The sequence below is a fragment of the Carcharhinus amblyrhynchos genome, chromosome X, assembly GCF_965287045.1.
Source record: "Carcharhinus amblyrhynchos chromosome X, sCarAmb.v2.hapA, whole genome shotgun sequence".
NCBI lineage: Eukaryota > Metazoa > Chordata > Chondrichthyes > Carcharhiniformes > Carcharhinidae > Carcharhinus > Carcharhinus amblyrhynchos.
Window position 1 is genome coordinate 6,991,780 of NC_137359.1, and position 21,690 is coordinate 7,013,469.

The window sequence follows — 21,690 nt, forward strand, 5'->3', positions numbered from 1 at the left end:
TTACAATTTCACAAACTTCAAATTCTAACATTTTAAACTCAACTTTGCAACAGTAACACATCAGAAGATAGTCTCTTGTAACCTTTTCCATCATTGAGAAGTAAACTACTGCAGTTGTCAATCTGCTCCACCACTTCCTCAGCTTGAACTTGGAATATTTCTCTAAGTTACAGGTCTGTGTAAATATAAGCTGCTGTTGTCTAATGACACTGTTGTCAGTCTTATATTTCAGCAAACCAAGGGTGCTAGCGACCAGTTCCTTGTTGGTCCCTCCTTGTCCTTTGAATCAATCAGTGGAATAATGTTAGTACTACAAGTGGGAGGCATGTGCATCCCCACCATTGCGCCACATTTTCGTGCATTGTCTGCACATTATTTCCCTACAGCCTATCAAGCTGAGTTTTTACTCCAATATTGTGTGAAATATGTAGATAATTTTTCATAATACCGTCGAATTTGTATGTTGGATAACTAATTGTGCAGGCCTTTTTCCAAGCAATAGGAAAAGTGTTGCTTCTGCACTTTCATGTTAGCACGTTAAAGGGGAGTTCTGTGTAAAACATCTGCATCTTGGTTAATCAATGTACAAGACACATTTGCAGAGTCAACTGAGACATCAGTACTTGCAACATTCAAGCTTGAGTGTAGACATTTTGGGAGGAAGAGGGCTTATGCACAAAATGGAGTAGAGATACTGTATTTTTCAGTAGAACAGCTAAGGCAAAAAGGAGAGTTGATACGGACGTTCAAAATTCTGAAGGTTTTGACCAGATAAAGCAAAAAAATTGCTATTTGGTGAGTCAGTAACCGAAGTATGTGAACCATCAGCAAAAGAGCAAGGCAGAAGTTAGGACACCCTTTCTTCTTCTTTTAAACAGAGAGTTGTTTAAACAGAATATCCAACCAGAAAATTGGATGGAAACAAAATTTGCAATAGGGAAGTGGAAAAATAAATAGAGAATGTAAAGTGGAAAGGATAAAGGTTTGCAAATCCAGGCATTGATAGACTGAATGGCCTATATGATAAAAATTCTCTGATTCTGCAGAATTATTCCAGCAATTAAAAATCATAAACCTGAACCACAAACTTCATTTGTTTTTTTTGAACTGAAAATGTAAATATTAGGACCGTAAGAAGTCTGACAACACCAGGTTTAAATCCAACCAATTTATTTGATAGTAAACTCACAAGCTTTCGAGGCTTGTGAGTTTACTATCAAATAAGTCGGTTGGACTTAAACCTGGTGTGGTCAGACTTCTTACTGTGTTTACCCCAGTCCAACACCGGCATCTCTGCATCAATATTAGGACCAACAGGATTACGTAGTTTATCCCTCCAGCATGACTTTTTTTAATTCAGGTATCCTTTGTAAATGACAAACTTTATCTCCATCATTTGTGTATACTGGGTGCAAAATAAAAGGGATTAGTATAAATCCACAAATAGTTTGTGTTTGAACTTGCTTAATCAGATCTGTACTCGAAGTGGTGAAGATGATGGTTGGCTAATTCTATTTCTATCTGCAAACTAGCCTGAAGAACTTGGTAACCAGTTTGGGCAGATGAGCCTCAGCCGTCAAGGTTCCACTGAAGCTGCCGAGACGACCTCTGCTGTATTTCAAGCCCCAGTGATATCCCAGCAGCCTGGCTACATCATAGCTTCACCGGGGCAGTCTCTGTCTGCACCTCCCTACTCGGCATCTGGACATCCCACAACTCAGCAGGTGCTTCAGCCTCAGGGTTACATACAGTCTCCCCAGCAGGTATTTCTTTCCTCCCCCTCTCTCTCTCTCTCTCTCTCTCTCTCTCTCTCTCCCCTCCCCCCCCCCACCCCACAACACACATTTCTGCTGTTCCGAATGTGAGAGTAAATTATCGGGCACCCATCTGAATTGATTTGCAATGTTGTATCTGAAATTCATCAGTAAAGGTTAAGCAGAGTTTCCTCGTGGCTTTGTGAGTGAACCTATTGTCCAGGGTAGTATCCCAGCTGCACAGACCAAGAAGATCCTCAGTTCATTCCTCATGCGCTGGTTTTGGTTACAGTGGTGCTGCTGTGATGAGCCTTAATTTCCTCTGGACTGGAGAGAAGGTCACCAGGACCTCACCAGGTGGGAAAACAAGATCCCTGGCTCGTTTTAACTTCTTGCCTTCCTGGTTTTCACGAGGCAGAGGGAGGATAAACATTGAGATGTTGTTACAAAGATATCAGTGTGTATATGCTGCCTTCACTGTGGTGCTTTCACATCTTGCCACCTCCACCAAACTCAACTTGTTCACAGATTTTTAACAATCTTAGAAGGCGACTGGATTCCGCATTAAGGTTATAACATGACTAGTTACATCTAGTTTAAATCCAACCCAAAATAGAATCATAGATTACCTACAGTACATAAGGACGCCATAGGACCCATCTAGTCTGCACCGACCACAATCCCACCCAGGCCCTATTCCCATAACCGTGTATTTTTACCGTGCTAATCCCCTGACTCTAAGGGGCAATTTAAAATGGCCAATCCTCGTAACCCTCGCATCTTTGGACTGATGCTGGGATGATTTGTGTGTGTGCTCTATATAAGGGTTCTGTGCAGAATGAGCTTATAAGACCATACAAAATAGGAGCAGGAGTTGGATGTTCAGCCTTTCAAGCTTGCTCCGCCATTCAATAGGATCATGGCTGATCTGATATTCCTCACATCCACTTTCCTACCTTTTCCTGTAACACTTGATTCCCTGACTGATAAAAAATCTCTCTCTCAGCCTTCAATATACACAGGGACTCTGCTCCCGCACCTCTCTATGGCAAGGAGTTCCAAAGACACTCAACCCTCTGGGGCAAGAAATTCATAGAATCCCTACAGTGCAGAAGGAAGACATTCGGTCCATCAAGTATCACTGACTCTCTGATAGAGTATTTTACCCAGGCCCCATCCCTGTAACCCCACATGTTTACCCTGTTAATTCCCCTAACTTTTTAATCTTTGCATACCACGGGGCAATTTAGCATGGCTAATCCACCTAACCAGCACATTTTTGGACACTAAGGGGCAATTTACCATGGCCAATCGATCTAACTTGCACGTCATTGGGCACTAAAGGGCAATTTAGCATGGCCAATCCACCTAACCTACACATTTTTGGACACTAAGGGGCAATTTACCATGGCCAATCGATCTAACTTGCATGTCATTGGGCACTAAAGGGCAATTTAGCATGGCCAATCCACCTAACCTACACATCTTTGGACTGTGGGAGGAAACTGGAGCACCCGGAGGAAACCCACACAGACATAGGAAGAATGCAGAAACTCCACACACGCAGTCATCCAAGGCTGAAATTGAACCTGGATCTGTGGCGCTGTGAGACAACAGTGCTAACCACTCTGCCATCCTGAACTGCCTCCTCATCTCAGTCTTAAATTGGGCATCCTTTATTCTGAGACTCTGTCCTCTGGTACTAGACTTTCCCATGAGGGGAAATATCCTCTCAGCATTTACCCTATCAAGCCCCTAAAGATTCCTGTGCAAATTGAGAAGCCATGGTGAAGGGTCAAAGCCCATAGCACGGGACAGCATTAATGTTGCAAACAACAACTTGCATTTATATAATGCCTTTAATGTAGTAAAGTTTTTCAAGGTGCTTCACAAGGCTGAAACAAAAAAGGAGGCATGGTGCCAGGTAACTGAAAGGAATTTCCATGTTTCTGCCACACTGCCCCATTGCTCTTGATGTACATTTGCACATGCTCGATGGTGACAACCTGAAACAAATAACAGAGCCCCAGACAGCAGCATCTCATTCCTCATGAGTAAACTGTTGCAATTCTACTTAGCGGAGCAAGCTGGAATTCATGGGGTTTGTGAGATTGAAAGAGAATCCAGATCTTGTGGTATGTACCATATATTTAGATATTACCCTGATTCTATACAAATGCATAATAGGACTATAATGACCATGTAGTGCCAACTCAGTAGTTAATGTACCCTGTGTTCTTTTCACAGGAGAATCCACTTAGCTGAAACTGGAGAGCACTCACCAAGTAATGCCCATCAAGATCTCTGCCTGAACTAGACATCAGCACAAACACACACAATGTGGCGGAAGTAGCTAGTTATATTGGGGAGGCACAGAGCTGAGGGAAGGTTAATGAGGGGAAGTGGTACAAGGCAGAAACCCAGGATATTGCATGGAAATGCATGCCTTAGTGGGCCTGCTTTTCCACAGAGGGCTGGTACACCACTAGAAACACATGAGATTGTCTGAGGAGCCTGGGTGAGTTCAACATCTAGACAGGCACTTCCGTCTCCAACTTGCATGATGTCTTCGAACAATATTTGTCCGCACTTCAGTTTGTCGTGGAGCATGTGAGCGGCATCTGTATCAATGTATACATATGCATCAAAGTAAAGTCACCATCATCCCAGATACCATCAGCTGCTCTCCCCTTTGAGGGGGAGAACTGACTGCTGGTGATGTAACCTGAGAATCACAGCACCTCAGGTGAGGGGAAAGCATGAGAAGGAGGGACTCTCGTGAATAACCTCAATATGGGGATTGAACCCATGTTATTGGCATCACTCTACATCTGTGCACAATAGAAACATCTGTCATGAAGGTTCCTTTGTCTCTCAGATCAGCCCCAAAATGCAATTTAATAAGCTTGGAGTCTGATGTAAAGCAGTCATAAGGAAGGGGTTCATACATCCCATAAATGCCCACTGACCTATGCACTGACAGATGGGCAGGCATCGTAAGGAAATGCCCTCCAGCTGTGCCACGTGGAGATTCCTTGCATTCAGGTCGGTGACAATTCCAGAACCTTCATGTTGTTCTGCAAGAGTAAAACCGTGACTGCAGTTGTGGCTGTAGAGTCAGAGGGGCCTGGCACTGATGCAGGTTCAAAAGAGTTAGTCACAGACATGGACACTGGTCTTCTGTGCCTCCTGTAGCTGACCAGTTGGTTATGCAGCCACCTGCCAATGCCAGGCAACTGGGAAACCATTCATTCGAATGATACATGCACATTAGAAATTGCGCAACATACAAGGATAGGGCATTAAATTGTGTAACACCACGTGATTCAGTTAATTCACTTTTGATATATTTTGCAATCTGCAATTCTTCATTTTGCAGATAAAAATAGAATAGCAAACAGCTTAAAGTATCAGCCTCAGTAACATGGGCATGGTGGTGGAACAGTGTATGGGAAGGCTCAGGAAAAATAAAAAGCCAAAGTAGCTCCATGCCTAGATCATCGTGTGTGTGTGTCAGAAAGGCCTCAGTGACAGTAAAGTTCAATTCCAACCTTGGGTGACAATTAATATGGAATTTGCACATTCTCCCCATGTCTGCGTGGGTTTCCTCCAAGTGTTCGGGTTTCCTCCCACACTCCAAAGATGTACAGGATAGATGGATTGGCCATACTAAATTGCCCCTTAGTGTCCAAAGATGTGCAGGTTAGGTGGATTGGCCATGATAAATTGCCCCCTTAAGTGTCCAAAGATGTGCAGGTTAGGAGGATTGGCCATGCTAAATTGCCCCCTTAGTGTCCAAAGATGTGCAGGTTAGGGTGGATTGGCCATGCTAAATTGTCCCTTAGTGTCCAAAGATGTGAAGGTTAGGGTGGATTGGCCATGCTAAATTGCCCCTTAGTGTCCAAAGATGTGCAGGTTAGGGTGGATTGGCCATGCTAAATTGTCCCTTAGCGTCCAAAGATGTGAAGGTTAGGGTGGATTGGCCATGCTAAATTGTCCCTTAGTGTCCAAAGATGTGAAGGTTAGGGTGGATTGGCCATGCTAAATTGTCCCTTAGTGTCCAAAGATGTGAAGGTTACATGGATTGACCGTGTACACAGGCATAGGGCGGGGTGGTGAGCCTGGGTAAGATGCTGCTTGGGAGAGTCGGTGCAGACTCACTGGGCCGAATGGCCTCCCTCTTCACTGGATTCTTTGGTGCTATGGTTAAAGTTCATGACAGCAGTGACCTTTGCTGTTGCTAATGACGCAGTGTAGATGACTGACTTTCTCCATGGATCAGGTAGCATTTCTATTTCCGTATTCACCGTGACCCTTGAGCCTCCTTGAATGATGTTCCTTCATCATGCCCAGGGTGCTGACTGTTGTACCTGATCTAGTAGCTGTGGGGAATTGCATATCATGCTGTTTCTTTGTACCCCCACTGCCCTCTTTTGCTCTGCCACAGTATCCCTGCCAATGTTTGTTACACCTGACACACTCTGATAGCAAGTTGTGAATTGAAAATCCATCAACTGACTGGAATACAGTGCCCACTTTTCAATTTGATTGTGTAACTGCAGAATGATGTGCCTATTTGTTACAAATTACTTTGCAAAAGGCTTTAAGTATCACAAAAATCCCTCATCATATTTTTCATTCATAGTTGTTCCATTTTCAGAACAGCAATAAAGTTTGGTGTATACACCACAGGCAGCAGGAGCAGGTTGAAGCTCTTTGGAAAGATTTTAGATGATAGCTCGCAAACCATGTGACCTCTACGACCTGGAAGGAGTAGGGTAAAAGGCTCATGGGAACATTACCACTTCCAGTTGCACACCATCAGGACTTAGAGAGATATCACCATTCTTTCTTCATTGCTTGGTCAAAATCCCACCTGAACAACACTGTGGGTGCCTGCACCATATCGATTACAGTGGTTCAAGATGATGGCTCACCACCACCTCCAGGGCAGTTAGGAATGGGGTTAAATGTCAGTCATGCCTTACTCCCAGAATTTTAAATGTTATAAGCACAAATGCGCGTGACCTGATTTAGGGGTTTGATTTTCTGATGCACAATTTGGAGGCAAAAAGCTCATAGAAACCATTCAAATAAAATCACCTCATTAGTAGTTCCATGCTAATGTCTCTTCTGAAAATATAACCCTGTAAATGCTACGTCAAGGTCTTGCTGCATATCATGTCAGTGGCGCATCCCAAACCGCAGGTTACCTGGCAGCGAGGGGCATATTCAACAGGAAACCCCATTAACAATGATGGGGCCATGAGGTCCCGCCACCAGCGAGCAGTGCACTACCTCCTCCCACCTCCACAGAGAGGGAGAAAAATCCCTCCCCCTTGTCTACCTCCTGAATATACATCTGACCCCACCGAACCCCCAACATGACCTGACCAGTGCCCCCTGACTCAACTTGACTAGTCCTCGCGTCCCCCGCAACCCTAACCTAATTAACTGTCGCCACCCAACTGCGCCCAACCTGACTACCCCGACCCACTCACCAACTTGTTACCATATCCTCTTCCCCTCTTAATTCACCCACTGTACTCGCTTACCTTACCCACTCTATCCACCTTACGCACCTGCTTGCCTCCTGTCTATTGTTTTTCAAATTACCTTTGGAACATTTAAACTCTTGACTTCCCAAAAAATGGCAGCTAGTGCCATAAAAAGAAGGCCCAATTTCCATGTGAATTCTCTTTGCTGCTCCCGCCAAGGCTTTCCTGCACTAAGTTCTGCAGCATTCTCCATTGCAAGATTGCGCTGAAGAATCAGACGAAAGTAGCATGTGTATTTCTTGTCCCGGTCCTGAATGGAAGATTTGGGCATGTGACTTATTGTGATTGCTTGTGACTTACTATACCTCCAGTGTACAGAGCAGAGAGCTTTCATCGGATGGCAGGATTTTCTTGAGTGCCATGCATATACCCATGTGGTCATGAGACTTCCATTCAATCATGTGGCCTTTGTGAATGGAAAGAATTTGAAATCAGTTCACTTTCAGGCGGAGACTCTCTCACGATCCATCACGCAAACCAGCATCCCATCCATTGACTCTGCCTAAACTTCCAGCCGCTTTGGCAAAGCAGCCAACGTAATTTAAGGACCTCACGCACCCCGGACATTCTCTCTTCCACCACCTGTTGGGAAAAAGATACAAAAGTCTGAGGTCATGTACCAACCGACTCAAGAACAGCTTCTTCCTTGCTGCTGTCAGACTTTTGAATGGACCTACTAAGTTGATCTTTCGCTACACCCTAGCTATGACTGTAACACTACATTCTGCATGCTCTCATTTCCTTCTCTATGAACAGTATGCTTTGTCTGTATAGTGTGCAGCTTGTTGGGCCGAAGGGCCTGTTTCCCGTGCTGGGTTGTTCTTTGTTTTTTAAACAATACTTGTCACTGTGTTAATGCATGTGACAATAATAAATCTAATATTAAGCTGATCTTTGTCTACACCCTAGCTATGACTGTAACACTATATCCTGCACCCTCTCCTTTCCTTCTCCCCTATGTACTCTATGAATGGTATGCTTTGTATGGTGAGCAAGAAACAATACTTTTCACTGTATCCCAATACATGTGACAGTAATACATCAAATCAGATCACACACATCAGTAGCTATTTTATGGCTAGCATTACGTACTGCCTGCATTATTTGACACCATAGACTGGATGCCTCTTTATCAAATCTATGGCTGCTGATGCGGCTAAGAAATGCTGTAGTAGCAGATAAGGACCTTGAACTGAATGTCTCATCATTTGTTCATAGTTCTTGTTGCCTTTGAGAAATTTGTGTTCTGTAATAGTATGTGTAAAGAACAATGGTTGAGCCCAGTGTTCCAAATGGAGTGGATGAACGACAGAGGAACGCCTGCACAAGAAACGTGCAAAAGTGAGCACATATTTAGATTGACCTTGCTGCGAGCAAACGTCTTTATTTGCAACGCAGTGCAAGGGACCTGGATTAACTGCACTGTCACCGGCACATATCTGCTTTACTGTAAGGTGGAATGAGACCCACAGTGTCAAAGGGAGTTGTGACAGACCCCTGCTTTGTCACTGTTAACAATGCATCCCTTGTTGATCCACCCTTACCTATCATGGGATTTTGGCCAAGTATGGTGCAAGTCAAGCTCAGTCAAATTAGGAAAAAAGGCTCCAACTGCAAACTACCAGCACAAGTACAATTTTGCTGGTTTCCACATTGCACTCTACTTCTTTGATCAATTCAAAATAGCCCAGTACTTGTAAGAATTGATAAAGAAACGTATTGCCTTGGTCAGGAGTTGTGGTGATTGAACTGGAGGTTGTGAGCACTTCAGGTGTGAAATAGCCGTGGTATTATCAGCAAGGCATGGATAACGTTGGTTTTGTTTTTATTCATTAACAGGATGTGGTCATTGCTGGCAAGCCCAGCATTTATTGCCCATCCCTAACTGCTGTTCAATTCAGAGGGCTTTTAAGAGTCAACCACATTGCTGTAGCTCTGGAGTCACATGCAGGCCAAACCAAATAAGGATGGCAGATTTCCTTCCCTAAAGGGCATTAGTAAACCAGATGGGTTTTTCCCACAATGGTTTCATGGTCATCAGTAGATTCTTAATTCCGGATATTTTTTATTGAACTCAAATTCCATCATCTGCCATGGTGGGATTCAAACTCAGGTCCCCAAAGAATTACCCCAGGTCTCTGGAGCATTAGTCCAGTGACAGTACCAGCGTACCACTACCTCCACTCATGATGAGTGAAAGAGCACATTGATAAGTGAGAACAAGTGGAAGAAAGGACAGTGATTTGAATGTTGGCTGAGCAATGGACAGAGTCCAAGCTATCAATTACAGGACAGAGAAAACTACTTGAAAGTAAACTACAATATAGCTTGGCATAGAATGATGATCGTACCAGGATCTGTTTCAGGCTTTGGAGATGTGTAATGCTCTGACAGATGATTCACCAAAACATCCAAGAGAATATTGTGGAGGAGCAGAAGATTGCCTGTCGAAATGAACATTAAAAACCCCATTGTTAACTGGATTAGACCAAAACATTTCAGATGATTGTTGCAAAGTTCTCTTCACTTGTTAAGCAGAATTGTACATTTTAAGTAAAACAAATAGTTTATTATAGTATATAGATTTGAATGTTTGCAATTACACAAGTGGTTCGGTGGTTAGCACTGCTGCCTCACAGTGCCTGGAACTCGGGTTCAATTCCAGCCTTGGATGACTCTATGTGGAGTCTGCTCTTTCTCCTTGTATCTGTGTGGGTTTTGTCTGGGTGCTCCGGTTTCCTCCTCCAATCCAAAGATGTGTAGGTTAGGTGGATTGGCCATGTCAAATTACCCCTAGTGTCCAAAGATGTGCAGATTAGGTGGATTGGTCATGCCCAATTGCCCGTTAGTTTCCCAAAATGTGCAGGCTAGATGGATTGGCCATGGTAAATGTGTGGGGGAAAGGGTAAGATGCTCTGTCGGAGAGTCGGTACATACTCAATGGGATGAATGGCGTCCTTTTGCACTGTAAGGATCCTATGAGTTCGTGGGACCAAAAGTTCTTGAGTTGCAAATTTGAAAGTGCACTCGGGTTTTTTCAAAAACTGATGGTTTGAATTGTGCAAAAGGTTTCAGAAACAGGTTACACAAGTTCTTGTGTAAGGTGACAGTTTTACAAACACCTGTAGCCTTTATGAATATTTTGCAAGTTGGTAATTTGTATAACTGTAGAAAGTGCTAATATTGGAACCAATGGGATTGGTAAAGGGGTGCTGGAGATCATCTTTGGGATAGGGTGAGCAAGAGCAAATATCCAAGAAGGAAAGGTGGACTGGGAGTAAGTTAGGTTAAGAAATAGCATGGTACAGAGGTAAGCTCAGACGCACATTTTGACCCAGAGAGCGGTTCTGTTCCAACCAAATAGAAATATCTAACAGGATGACACTTGATGTCAATGATAAAGCTCCTGTAGAAACATTGAAATGAGGACCCCTTCATGTCTGCTCCACCTTTCATTATGATCATGGCTAATCCTCTCTGCCAGTGCCATATTCCCACCTTTCTCCCATACCCCTTGGTACCATTAAAATCTAAAGAAAAGATTGATTCCTATCTTGAATACAATCAGTGACATGGCATCTGTGGTAGAGAATTCCACAGGTTCACCACCCTGACTGATGAAATCTTTCCTCATCTCAGTTCTAAATGGTCTGCCCCATATCCTGAGACTGTGTCCCCTTGTTCTAGATTCTCCGACCAGGGAAATCATCCTCCCTGCATCTCGTCAGTCCAGCCCTGTTAGAATTTTATACGTTTCACTCAGATCTCCTTTCATTCATCTAAATCCCAGCGAGTGCGGGCCCGTAACTCCCAGCGAGCGCGGGCCCGTAACTCCCAGCGAGCGCGGGCCCGTAACTCCCAGCGAGCGCGGGCCCATAACTCCCAGCGAGCGCGGGCCCGTAACTCCCAGCGAGCGCGGGCCCGTAACTCCCAGCGAGCGCGGGCCCGTAACTCCCAGCGAGCGCGGGCCCGTAACTCCCAGCGAGCGCGGGCCCGTAACTCCCAGCGAGCGCGGGCCCGTAACTCCCAGCGAGCGCGGGCCCGTAACTCCCAGCGAGCGCGGGTCCGTAACTCCCAGCGAGCGCGGGCCCGTAACTCCCAGCGAGCGCGGGCCCGTAACTCCCAGCGAGCGCGGGCCCGTAACTCCCAGCGAGCGCGGGCCCGTAAATTCCAGCGAACACTGGCCCAATTAAACCAATCTCTCCTCGTAGGACAGTTCCGCCAACCCCAGTATCATCCAAGTGAATCTTCGCTGCACTCCCTCTGTAGCAAGTATATCCTTTCTTAGGTAGGGATCCCAAAACTGCCCACACTGCTCCAGGTGTGGTCTCACCAAGGTCCTGTATTTCTACTTCTGAACTCAAAGCCTCTTGCAATGAAGGCCAACATACCTTCCTAATTGCTTGCTGCACCTGCCTCTCCACTTTCATTGACTGGTGTATGAGGACACATGGATTCCTCTGTATAACCACAGTTCTGAATATTTTCCTCAAATCCCCTCTAAACCACTCACTCCTCACCTTAAACCTCTGCCCTTTGGTCTTCAACACCTCTGCCATGAGGAAAAGATTCTGACGATCTACCCTCATCTTGCCTCTCATAATTCTGTGTACCTCTATCAGATCCTGTGCTCCAGGGAAAACAAATCCAGCCTATCCAGTCTCTCCTCACATTTGAAACTTTCCTTCCCAGGGAACATCCTGGTGAATCTCCTCTGCACCCTCTCCAATGCAATCAGGTCCTTCCCATAGTGTGGCAATCAGAACTGCACACACTACTCCAGCTGTGGCCTAACCAATATTTTATAAAGTTGTACCAAGACCTTCCTGCTCAGATATTCTGTGCCCCGGCTAATGAAGGCAAGCATTCCGTCTGCTTTCTCCACCATCCTGTCTACCTGTGTTGTCACCTTCAGGAATCTATAGGTTTGTTCACTCAGGTCCCTTTATTCCTCAGTACCCCCTGAGGGACCTGCCGTTCATTGTGTATATCCTACCCTTATCAGGCCTCCCTAAATGCACCATCTCTTATCAGGATTCAATTCCATCTGCTGCTGCTGTGCCCAATTTACCAGCTGATCAATACCAGTCTGTAACCTCAGACTATCCTCCTCACTATCAACAACAATTTTCATGTCATCTGCAACAAACTTACTAATTGTACCTTCTACATTCACATCCAAGTCATTAATGTCTATAACAAACAACAAGGATCCCAGCACCGATCCCTGTGGTACACTGCTTGTCACAGGCTTCCAATCACACAAGCAGCCCTCCACCATCACCCTTTGCCTCCTATTAACAAGCCAATTTTAGATCCAATTTGCTAACTTGCCTTAGATTCCATGGGCTCAAACCTTCTGGACCAGCCTTCCATGTGGGACCTTGTCAAAGGCCTTACTGAGTTAATGTAAACCACATCAACATACGCTCATCAATATATTTATCTTTTAAAAAAAACTCAGTTAAATTAATTAGGACCTCCCACCGACAAATCCGTGCTGACTATCTCTAATCAATCCCAACCTTTCCAAGTGTTGATTAATCCTGTCCCTCAGAATTATTTTCCAATAATTTCCCTGCCACTGACGTTAGACTAACTGGCCTGTAATTACCTGCCTTATCCCTGCTGCCCTTTTCAAATAAAGGTACCATATTAGCTATCCTCCAATCATCTGACACTTTACCTGTGATGTGGAGATGCCAGTGTTGGACTGGGGTAAACACAATAAGAAGTCTCACAACACCAGGTTAAAGTCCAACAGGTTTATTTGGTAGCACAAGCCACAAGCTTTCAGAGCGCCGCTCCTTCATCAGGTGAGTGGGAGTTCTGTTCACAAACAGGGTATATAAAGATGCAAACTCAATTTACAAAATAATAGTTGGAATGCGAGTCTTAGTTGCTAATCAAGTCTTAAAGGTACAGACAATGTGAGTGGAGAGAGGGCTAAACCCAGGTTAAAGAGATTTAAGAATATCTTTGAGACTTAAGACTCTTATCTCCTACAGCAGCCTGGGATACATCTGATCAGACCCTGGGGATTTATGCACCTTTATGCCCTCTGAAACACCTAATGCCTCCTCCTCTGATCTTGACTTGCTCTAGAATTTCACCATCCCAGTTGAAATCTCCAGCTACAATGTCTCTCTCTGAATGCCAATGAAAAATATTCATTGAGACCTTGCCCACATCTTCTGGCTCCACACACAGATTGCCTCTTTGGTCTCTAATGGGCCCCACTCTTTCCCTGCTCATCCTCTTGCTCTTAATATACTTATAAAATGCCTTGAGGTCAATGATATTTCCTGGCCCTTCTTTGCCCACCTAATTTCTTTTTTAAGCACCCGCCTTCATTCTACACATTCTATACTCCTGAACGGCCTCCCTTGTTTATACTGCCCAATACCTACCATATGCTTCCTTTTTTTTAATCAAAGCCTCGATATCTCTTGATATCCAGGGTTTCCTGGACTTCACTCTTTAAGGAACACATTGGCCTTGAATTCTGACTTTCACTTTTAAAATTCTCCCACTTTTTCAATGTAGATTTACCTGCAAATAGCAGCTCCCAGTCTATGAACATAGAACATTACAGCGCGGAACAGGCCCTTCGGCCCACAATGTTGCGCCGACCAGTCTTATTTTTAAAAAAAAACATTGACCCACTAATCTAAACCAATCCCTTTTCGTCCATAAACCTATCCACCAATCTCTTAAACGCCCCCAAACTAGGCGCATTTACAACTGCAGCAGGCAGGGCATTCCAGTCCCTCACCACCCTCTGGGTAAAGAACCTGCCCCTGACATCCGTCCTATAACTACCCCCCCTTAATTTAAAGCCATGCCCTCTCGTGCTAGATTTCTCCATCCGAGGAAACAGGCTATCACCATCCACCCTATCTAAACCTCTAATCATCTTATATGTTTCTATAAGATCCCCTCTTAGCCGCCTTCTTTCCAGTGAAAACAACCCCAAATCCCTCAGTCTCTCCTCATAGGACCTCCCCTGCATACCAGGCAACATCCTGGTAAACCTCCTCTGCACCCTCTCCAAAGCCTCCACATCCTTCCTGTAATGTGGGGACCAGAACTGCACACAGTACTCCAAGTGCGGCCGCACCAGAGTTGTGTACAGTTGCAACATGACGCTGCGACTCCTAAATTCAATCCCCCTACCAATAAACGCCAAGACACCGTACGCCTTCTTAACAACCTTATCTACTTGATTCCCAACTTTCAGGGATCTATGTACACATACACCTAGATCCCTCTGCTCCTCCACTCTATTCAAAGTCCTCCCGTTAGCCCTATACTCAACACATCTGTTATTCCTACCGAAATGGATTACCTCACACTTCTCCGCATTAAACTCCATCCGCCACCTCGCGGCCCAGCTCTGCAACCTGTCCAAGTCACCCTGCAAACTTCGACACCCTTCCTCACAATCTACCACACCTCCGACTTTGGTGTCATCAGCAAACTTACTAATCCACCCAACTATACCCTCATCCAGATCATTAATAAAGATTACAAACAGCAGTGGCCCCAAAACAGATCCCTGAGGCACACCACTCGTAACCGCACTCCATGATGAATAATTACCATCAACCACCACCCTCTGTCTCCTATCTGCTAACCAATTCCTGATCCAAGTACCTAAATTACCACCAATCCCATACATCTGCATTTTCTGCAGAAGCATACCATGGTGAACCTTATCAAACGCCTTACTAAAATCCATATATACCACATCTACTGCCTTACCCCTATCCACCTCTTTGGTCACCTTCTCAAAGAACTCAATAAGATCCTGTCTAATAGTGAAATTGCCCTTCCCCCAGTTCAGACGCTTGGTGTCGGGGAATTCTCCCATCCTGCCGGCCACAAGAATCGTAGCAGGCGGAGGGGCCATGCGAAGGGTGGGGTGGGTTTGGGTAAGATGCTCTGTCGGAGAGCTGGTGCAGACTCGATGGGCTGAATGACCTCCTTCTGCACGTTGACCACTGGCACTTTGACCACTTGCTTGGCAGTTTTCCCTTTCTGTTTTTCATGTTGAAGTATATAAGTTCACATTTAGCCATGTTGCACTGCATCTGCCATGTGTTTGCCCACTCACTCAACTTGTTTAAACCACCTTGAAGCCTCTTTGCATCCTCCTCACAATTCCAACCAGTTTCATGTCATCAGCAAGCTTGGAAATCTTACATTAAGGTCCAGGTCATTTATACATATTGTGAGCAGCTGGGGCACAAGCACTGATCCCTGCGGTACCCCACTAGTCACTACCTGCCACTTGGAAAAGACCCATTTACTCCCACTTTCTGTTTCTGTTAACCAATTCTCGGTCCATGCCAATACATTACTTCCTATCCCACTGTTTTAATTTTTCCCACTGACCTCTTATGAGGGACCTTATCAAAAGTCTGTAAGTCCAGATACATCACATCCACTGGTTCTCCCTTATCTATTCAACTCGTTGCATCTCAAGTCGATTTGTTAGGCATGGTTTGCCTTTCAAAAACCCATGCCAGCTTTATCCAATCCTGTTAATGCTTTCCAAATGTTCTTTATCACATATTTTCTAATAGACTCTTGAATCTTCCCCTCTCTTGATGCCAGGTTCACTGCTCTGTAATTCTCCCTTCTTTCTCTCCCTCCCTTTTTAAATAGTGGGGCGACATTTGCCAGGCACCAATCTGTTGGGACTGCTCCAGAGTCTATGGAATTTTGGAAGACTACCAATACATCCACTATTTCCAAGGCCACTTTCATTAATGCTCTGGAATGTATCAGGCCCTGGGAATTTCTCAGCCTTTAACCCCATGAATTTCCCCAGCACCATTTTCTTACTAATGTTGATTTCCTTCAGTTCCGCCCTCTCACTCGACGCTTGACCCCTCACATTTCGGGGAGGTTATTTGTGCTGCCTTTTGTGAAGACAGAACCAACGTATGTGTTCAAAGGAAGTTCTTTCCCAATGTCATTGTGATTATCACTGGAATTCTACCGCCTGCCAAGGGAATTGGAGCGGGTGAGGGGAGGGCAACAGGAATGTCCATTGACCTCGGGCGGGAATTCCCGCTCTCGCTTGAGCGAAGTCGTAAAATCCCACTCTGTGTGTGAGAAGAAAAGTGGGTCAAAAAGACCAATTTTCAGCAGAGCGAGTAGTAACTGTACCACTGGGATTTAAGAGAGGTGGAAAGCAAGATTTGTAGAACCTATGGGAGATAGCTTTTACAGTCTCAATTCAGTTCCTGGTGAGCTTGGGCCCATTGCTGAAATTGTTCAATTCCACACCACTTGACACTAATTTGGTAATCACAACAAATAGCTGTTAGAATATCACAGCAATTCATTGTTGCAAATGCAAGTGCCCTTCTGAGATTTAGATCAAGGTATGTTGTTGAGATAGCAAAGAGGAGACTTTATTTTGTGCCTAAGTATTTTATACATGACTTGGACGTGTTTGCCTGGCATTGTTTGACCAGTCCTTTAAACTTGGAAATTGGAACTTCATGAACCTATTGTCCTCTATATAATAAAACAGACTCACCTATGTTTTTCATCATGTACACAGTACTTACGCAAGGATATTTTGGCCTTGGAGGGAGTGCAGAGGAGGTTTACTAGGCTGATACCAGAGTTGAGGGGGTTGAGCTATGAGGAGAGGCTGAATAAACTAGGCTTGTACTCGTTAGAGTTTAGAAGAGTGAGGGGAGATCTCATTGAGACGTATAAGATGATGAATGGGATGGATAGGATAGAGGTGGAGAGACTCTTCCCGCTCAGAAAGGATAGTACAACTAGGGGGCACAGCCTCAAGATAAAAGGTGGGGGGGGGGGGGGGGGGGGCGGTTTAGAACGGAGTTGAGGAGGAACTTCTTCACTCAAAGGGTGGTGAATCTCTGGAATTCTGCCCGTTGAAGTGGTGGAGGCTGCCTCGCTAAATATTTTTAAGACGCGGGTTGATGGGTTTTTGATAAGAGAGGGGACTAAGGGTTATGGGGAGAGGGCGGGAATGTGGAACTGAGCCACGACAGATCAGCCATGATCTTATTGAATGGCGGGGCAGGCTCGAAGGGCTAGATGGCCTACTCCTGCTCCTATTTCTTATGTTCTTACGTAATCTCTGAGCTATTGTAATCTGAATACATGCACATCCTTGTGAACCCCCTGAGCTTTTACAAAGGCAGTACGATGTATTGGGGTGCCTTGGCCTTACAGATGCAGGATAAGTTGCCAGTTTTGGAATTGAAGTTAATTGGATTCTCTTTTTTCTCTTTTCTCTTTCTGCAGATCCCTGTCTCTTATTATCCCCCTGGGCAGTACCAAAACTCTAACCAGCAGTACCGGCCTCTCTCCCAGGCTCCTTATAACTCTCAACGCAGTCAACAGCTGCCTCAACCAGCGCAGCAAACAGGTTCGTGAAGTACATTTCATTGTAAACTTAAAGATGATTTAAGAGGGTGCAGCTGACATACATATCAGGCCAGCCCTTTTATCACATGGAAACTTTTTTTTTTACCTAGTCATGTTCACCTGTAGAAATCAGTGGCTTTAGATTAGGTTACTTTTCAGATTTGTTGATCTGCCAAAAGGTATAATGCTCACCTTTACGTTCACCTTTAATTAGCTGCTTTTTAGTGATTAAAAACAGTTTTCTTCCCTTTTGGTATCTTGCACACAGTGTTGAACAAATCTGTGCCCAATTTTCAAGAAACAGTCATTTGGAACAGCATCCCTATCAGTCGTCAGGATGTTGTGGACCTAGCTCATCCAACATTTAATCCATGCCTTCAATGTTTCAGCCAGTTCGTAAAATGTGTTAACTTTTTTGTCATTATCAAGCACAAGGTTTTTCCATCTGCCTGTCCTGTGCAAGTTGTTGACATCTGATCAATGTTCTCTTCTGAGCGGGAATATTTATCTAAAATGTCACCATGATTGCTGCTTTAGGTGTGTCTTACTGAAAAACAAGGCATCAGCCACCATTGCAATTTTCCATTTCGGCATGTTAGGACCACTGATGGGGTCTTTAGTGAATTTTGGAAGAGTGGATCTGGAAGAGCTTGAATAATGGCTCAGAACTGCTGTCCGTCAGCCAAAAGGAGACCTAGTTTCACATTACACCACCACAGCAATAAAGTTCTTTGTGATGTTTTTCTCCTGCAATATCAATGTTTCTTTCAGTATCTTAATGCGTGAACTCAAAACTTTAAAGGTCTTCCCCAGGGGAATAGAAACGTTCCTGATAGTCCAATGTTTAGTCTGTTTTATATCATTTACAATTTAGTGATTTTGCAGACTGGTAGCACAGTGATTAGCACTGCTGCCTCACAGCGCCAGGGACCTGGGTTCGATTCCCGGCTTGGGTCACTGTCTGTGTGGAGTTTGCACGTTTCCCTATATCTGTGTGGGTTTCCTCTGGGTGCTCCGGTTTCCTCCCACAGTCCAAAAGACATGCTGGTTAGGTGCATTAGCCATGCTAAATTCTCCCTCAATGTACCCGAACAGGAGTGTGGCAGCTAGGGGATTTTCACAGTAACTTCATTGCAGTGTTAATGTAAACCTACTTGTCACACTAATAAACAAATAAATAAATGTGCCATGGGTTCCATGATAATTTGGTGAAGAGGCAGCTGTTTCTTCCAGAAGAGCAGAATTGATATTAGAATGGTCTAACACAGTTTCACTGTACACATTAGCGCATGTGGCAGCTTGGTGCTTGTCGTACACTTCGTATTCAGCTGCAGAAATTAGAACAACCATTGGTGACAGTGGGATAGATTTTTGACTTGCTGGTTGGATGTAAAGCCAGTGTTGCAGATTGGCCACATAACTATATTTCAGTTGTGGAAATTCGAGTAGTTTTTTGTAACAGGCATCCAAATTGCCGTGCCAGTTTTATCCCAGGTAGCAAGTTGAAAATCTTCCCCTGCTCATTTTCTGCTGTTGATCATTTGGTGATTCTCATGGAGTCATGTCGTGATCTTGAACCTTTTTTTTATAAAAGCTACTGATTTTCTTCCTCAAACACACAGAGTAAGTTTCACATGCTAGTTGCCTCTGGTACCAGATCCAAATTGTCATTATTCAATGTGTGAGGCATTATAAGTGAGCACCATCTATAAAGACACCATTAGTTGAGCCAGATTCTTTTCTCACCTCAGCCAACACACTTACAGTAGGGCTCACAGAACAGCCAGAACCCTGGCTGTTTTTTTTTCTTCTTTTAACCTAGGGAAGCTGAGACCAGTTGTACTCTGATTGAGATCAATTATCTCAACACAGACTGGAGGTGAAACCTGTGATCTTCCTCATTTTTACATTTCGGTCAATAACTGCCAATCCAATGCACTGTCGGGGCAGCCTTTAGAATTAGTTTTGAAAGTAAAAGGAAAATGTTTAACTGCAGGACTGAGGTAGCGGGGTAAGTGCACTGTTTTCACCATTCCTTTGTAGGTAAAGGATTTGTTTGGAGGCATGTGTACGCTGTTCTTTGTAATAATTGATCTTACTGAAGCCTCAAGGCAGCAGGAGAAGCCATCTTATTATGACAGTGGTGTTTCTTATTGAGATTCCTTTCAACCTCGTCCCTGTCGTGTGGTTTTGTTGGTGGTCTTTGTGGTCCAGCTCTTACACTCTTTATTATTCTGGAACATAGGTTTACAGGGTGTGATACCAAACCAGCAGCAGACCTACCAAGGGATGATGGGTGTACAACAACCCCAAACACCAGGCTTGATGAATAATCAGCGAAGCAATCTGGGAAACCAGATGCAAGGGATGATGGTCCAATACTCATCTGTTCCATCATATCAGGTAATCTAGGCAAACAATCAGAAACCTAATTTTAAAAAAGTCAAACACATTCAGCAAATGGATCAATGTGATTACATTTGGAGTGAAATATTCAGAACGTTGGCTTTACCATGAAGAACTGAACATTTCACTCAGAAGCCCAGGAAGCCGTATGTTAGTGAAGCATATTTTATGAACAAAACATTTGCTTGTGATTTTTAACCATTTGTTTCATGCTAGTGCCTTTTTTCTCCATTCCTCAAAATAATGGGGGGAGGGGGGGGGCACCATCGCCTTTCTCTAGTGAGGAGTTTTATGCTTCTAAAGATTAGTTCAGCATGACAATCAAATGTTTGTTGCTGCGTTTGGTGAGTTGATGGAGCAGAATGCCAGTGTCCTCACTATCTCTCAATGTAAAGATGGAAAATTTTCTGTGTTAAAGTTCTCTGGGAGCATCTATGATATATGAAACCATTTTGTTGGACTGCACGCAGTGCAAGCGTGAGAACAGCTGATCAAAAGCATCCATCCAGTGAATCACCCGAGATCCCCGTTTGATTTGGATAGCTTGTTGCCCACAGGTGCAATCTGGGGCACTAGTTTTGCAGCAGCCAGCACCGACAAGAATAAACTTGAGCTGATGCTACTGGTGTGTGTTGTCCGGTGCGAGGGGTGCTGTCCTGATTTCTATCATTGGTGATCAAGCTGTTTCCAAGCTGCGTTTGGCAATACATTAATGTCCAAAAGAGCCTGCTGTTTCCACTTAGCCCTGCACCCCACTGATCCTCTTTGGCGTCCTTTAGTTGGATTTCATGGGAACACATCAGTGCTGTGCCCCGTTCAACTGCATCAGCTTCAGAGGATGAATTCCACACACTCAAGGAGGGGGTGGTAAAAGCCCAGTTTTGTCTCACTTCGGGCCTCCTCCTCCTCCTCTAGCTGTTTCCGAAGTCCCCTTTGATCACCTCCTGCAACTCCCGGACCACGTGAGAGGAGTTTGACTCGCAGAGGAAGGAATAGTGTTATTTTGCCTCTACTCAGTCACAGTTGTTCCTGTTGTGGGACTCTGACTCTTACGAACCTTTTACTTCATGGACCGTTCCAAGTCTTGCTGCCTCATTTCTTTTACCAGGGAAATTCTGTAACTCTCAGTGAGTGTAGCTAGTGTCCTAAAGATAACTTGGAGGCAGTGTGTGACCTGGAAGTTGGTTGGGTGGTGGGGAGGTGCTGGGGAAATGGACCGAGAAAGAGAAGTCTAATTGCATTAGCCTTGATTCTGAGCTCTTGGTGTTCAGTGTTTGAACTTACGTTGCTTGAAGGCCTCGGCCCCTAGAGTAAAACCTTTGCTATAAATCATTTTAATACTTTTTTTTTGTTGGTAAATCTCAGCTTTCTGTCCAGGCATCTTTGACTTTCTGTGTACCTCTTTGCCTTTGCTTTTTTATTACTTTGTCTCCCAAAGTCTGTTATGGGTAGACAGGGTTGTAACTGAGCTAAGACAAGGAACAGAGAGCTTCCTAACGTGAAGGCTGTAGAGATAAGGAATGCAATTAAAAATGTGGGTGTTTAGGAGGCTA

General features: G+C 44.5%; 1 protein-coding gene across 10 annotated transcripts in view; it reads left to right on the plus strand.

Moving 5' to 3' along the window:
* r3hdm2 (R3H domain containing 2) overlaps window positions 1–21,690 on the plus strand; it is a 304,603-nt gene that overhangs the window by 248,148 nt on the left and 34,765 nt on the right. For 9 of the 10 annotated variants that reach the window (XM_080218004.1, XM_080218002.1, XM_080218006.1 and 6 more), the window contains 3 exons: window positions 1,533–1,763; window positions 17,609–17,732; window positions 19,977–20,134. In XM_080218004.1, the coding sequence (XP_080074130.1) occupies window positions 1,533–1,763; window positions 17,609–17,732; window positions 19,977–20,134 (513 nt within the window). The remainder of the gene's footprint in view (window positions 1–1,532; window positions 1,764–17,608; window positions 17,733–19,976; window positions 20,135–21,690) is intronic. The other variant, XM_080218008.1, reaches the window with a different exon arrangement.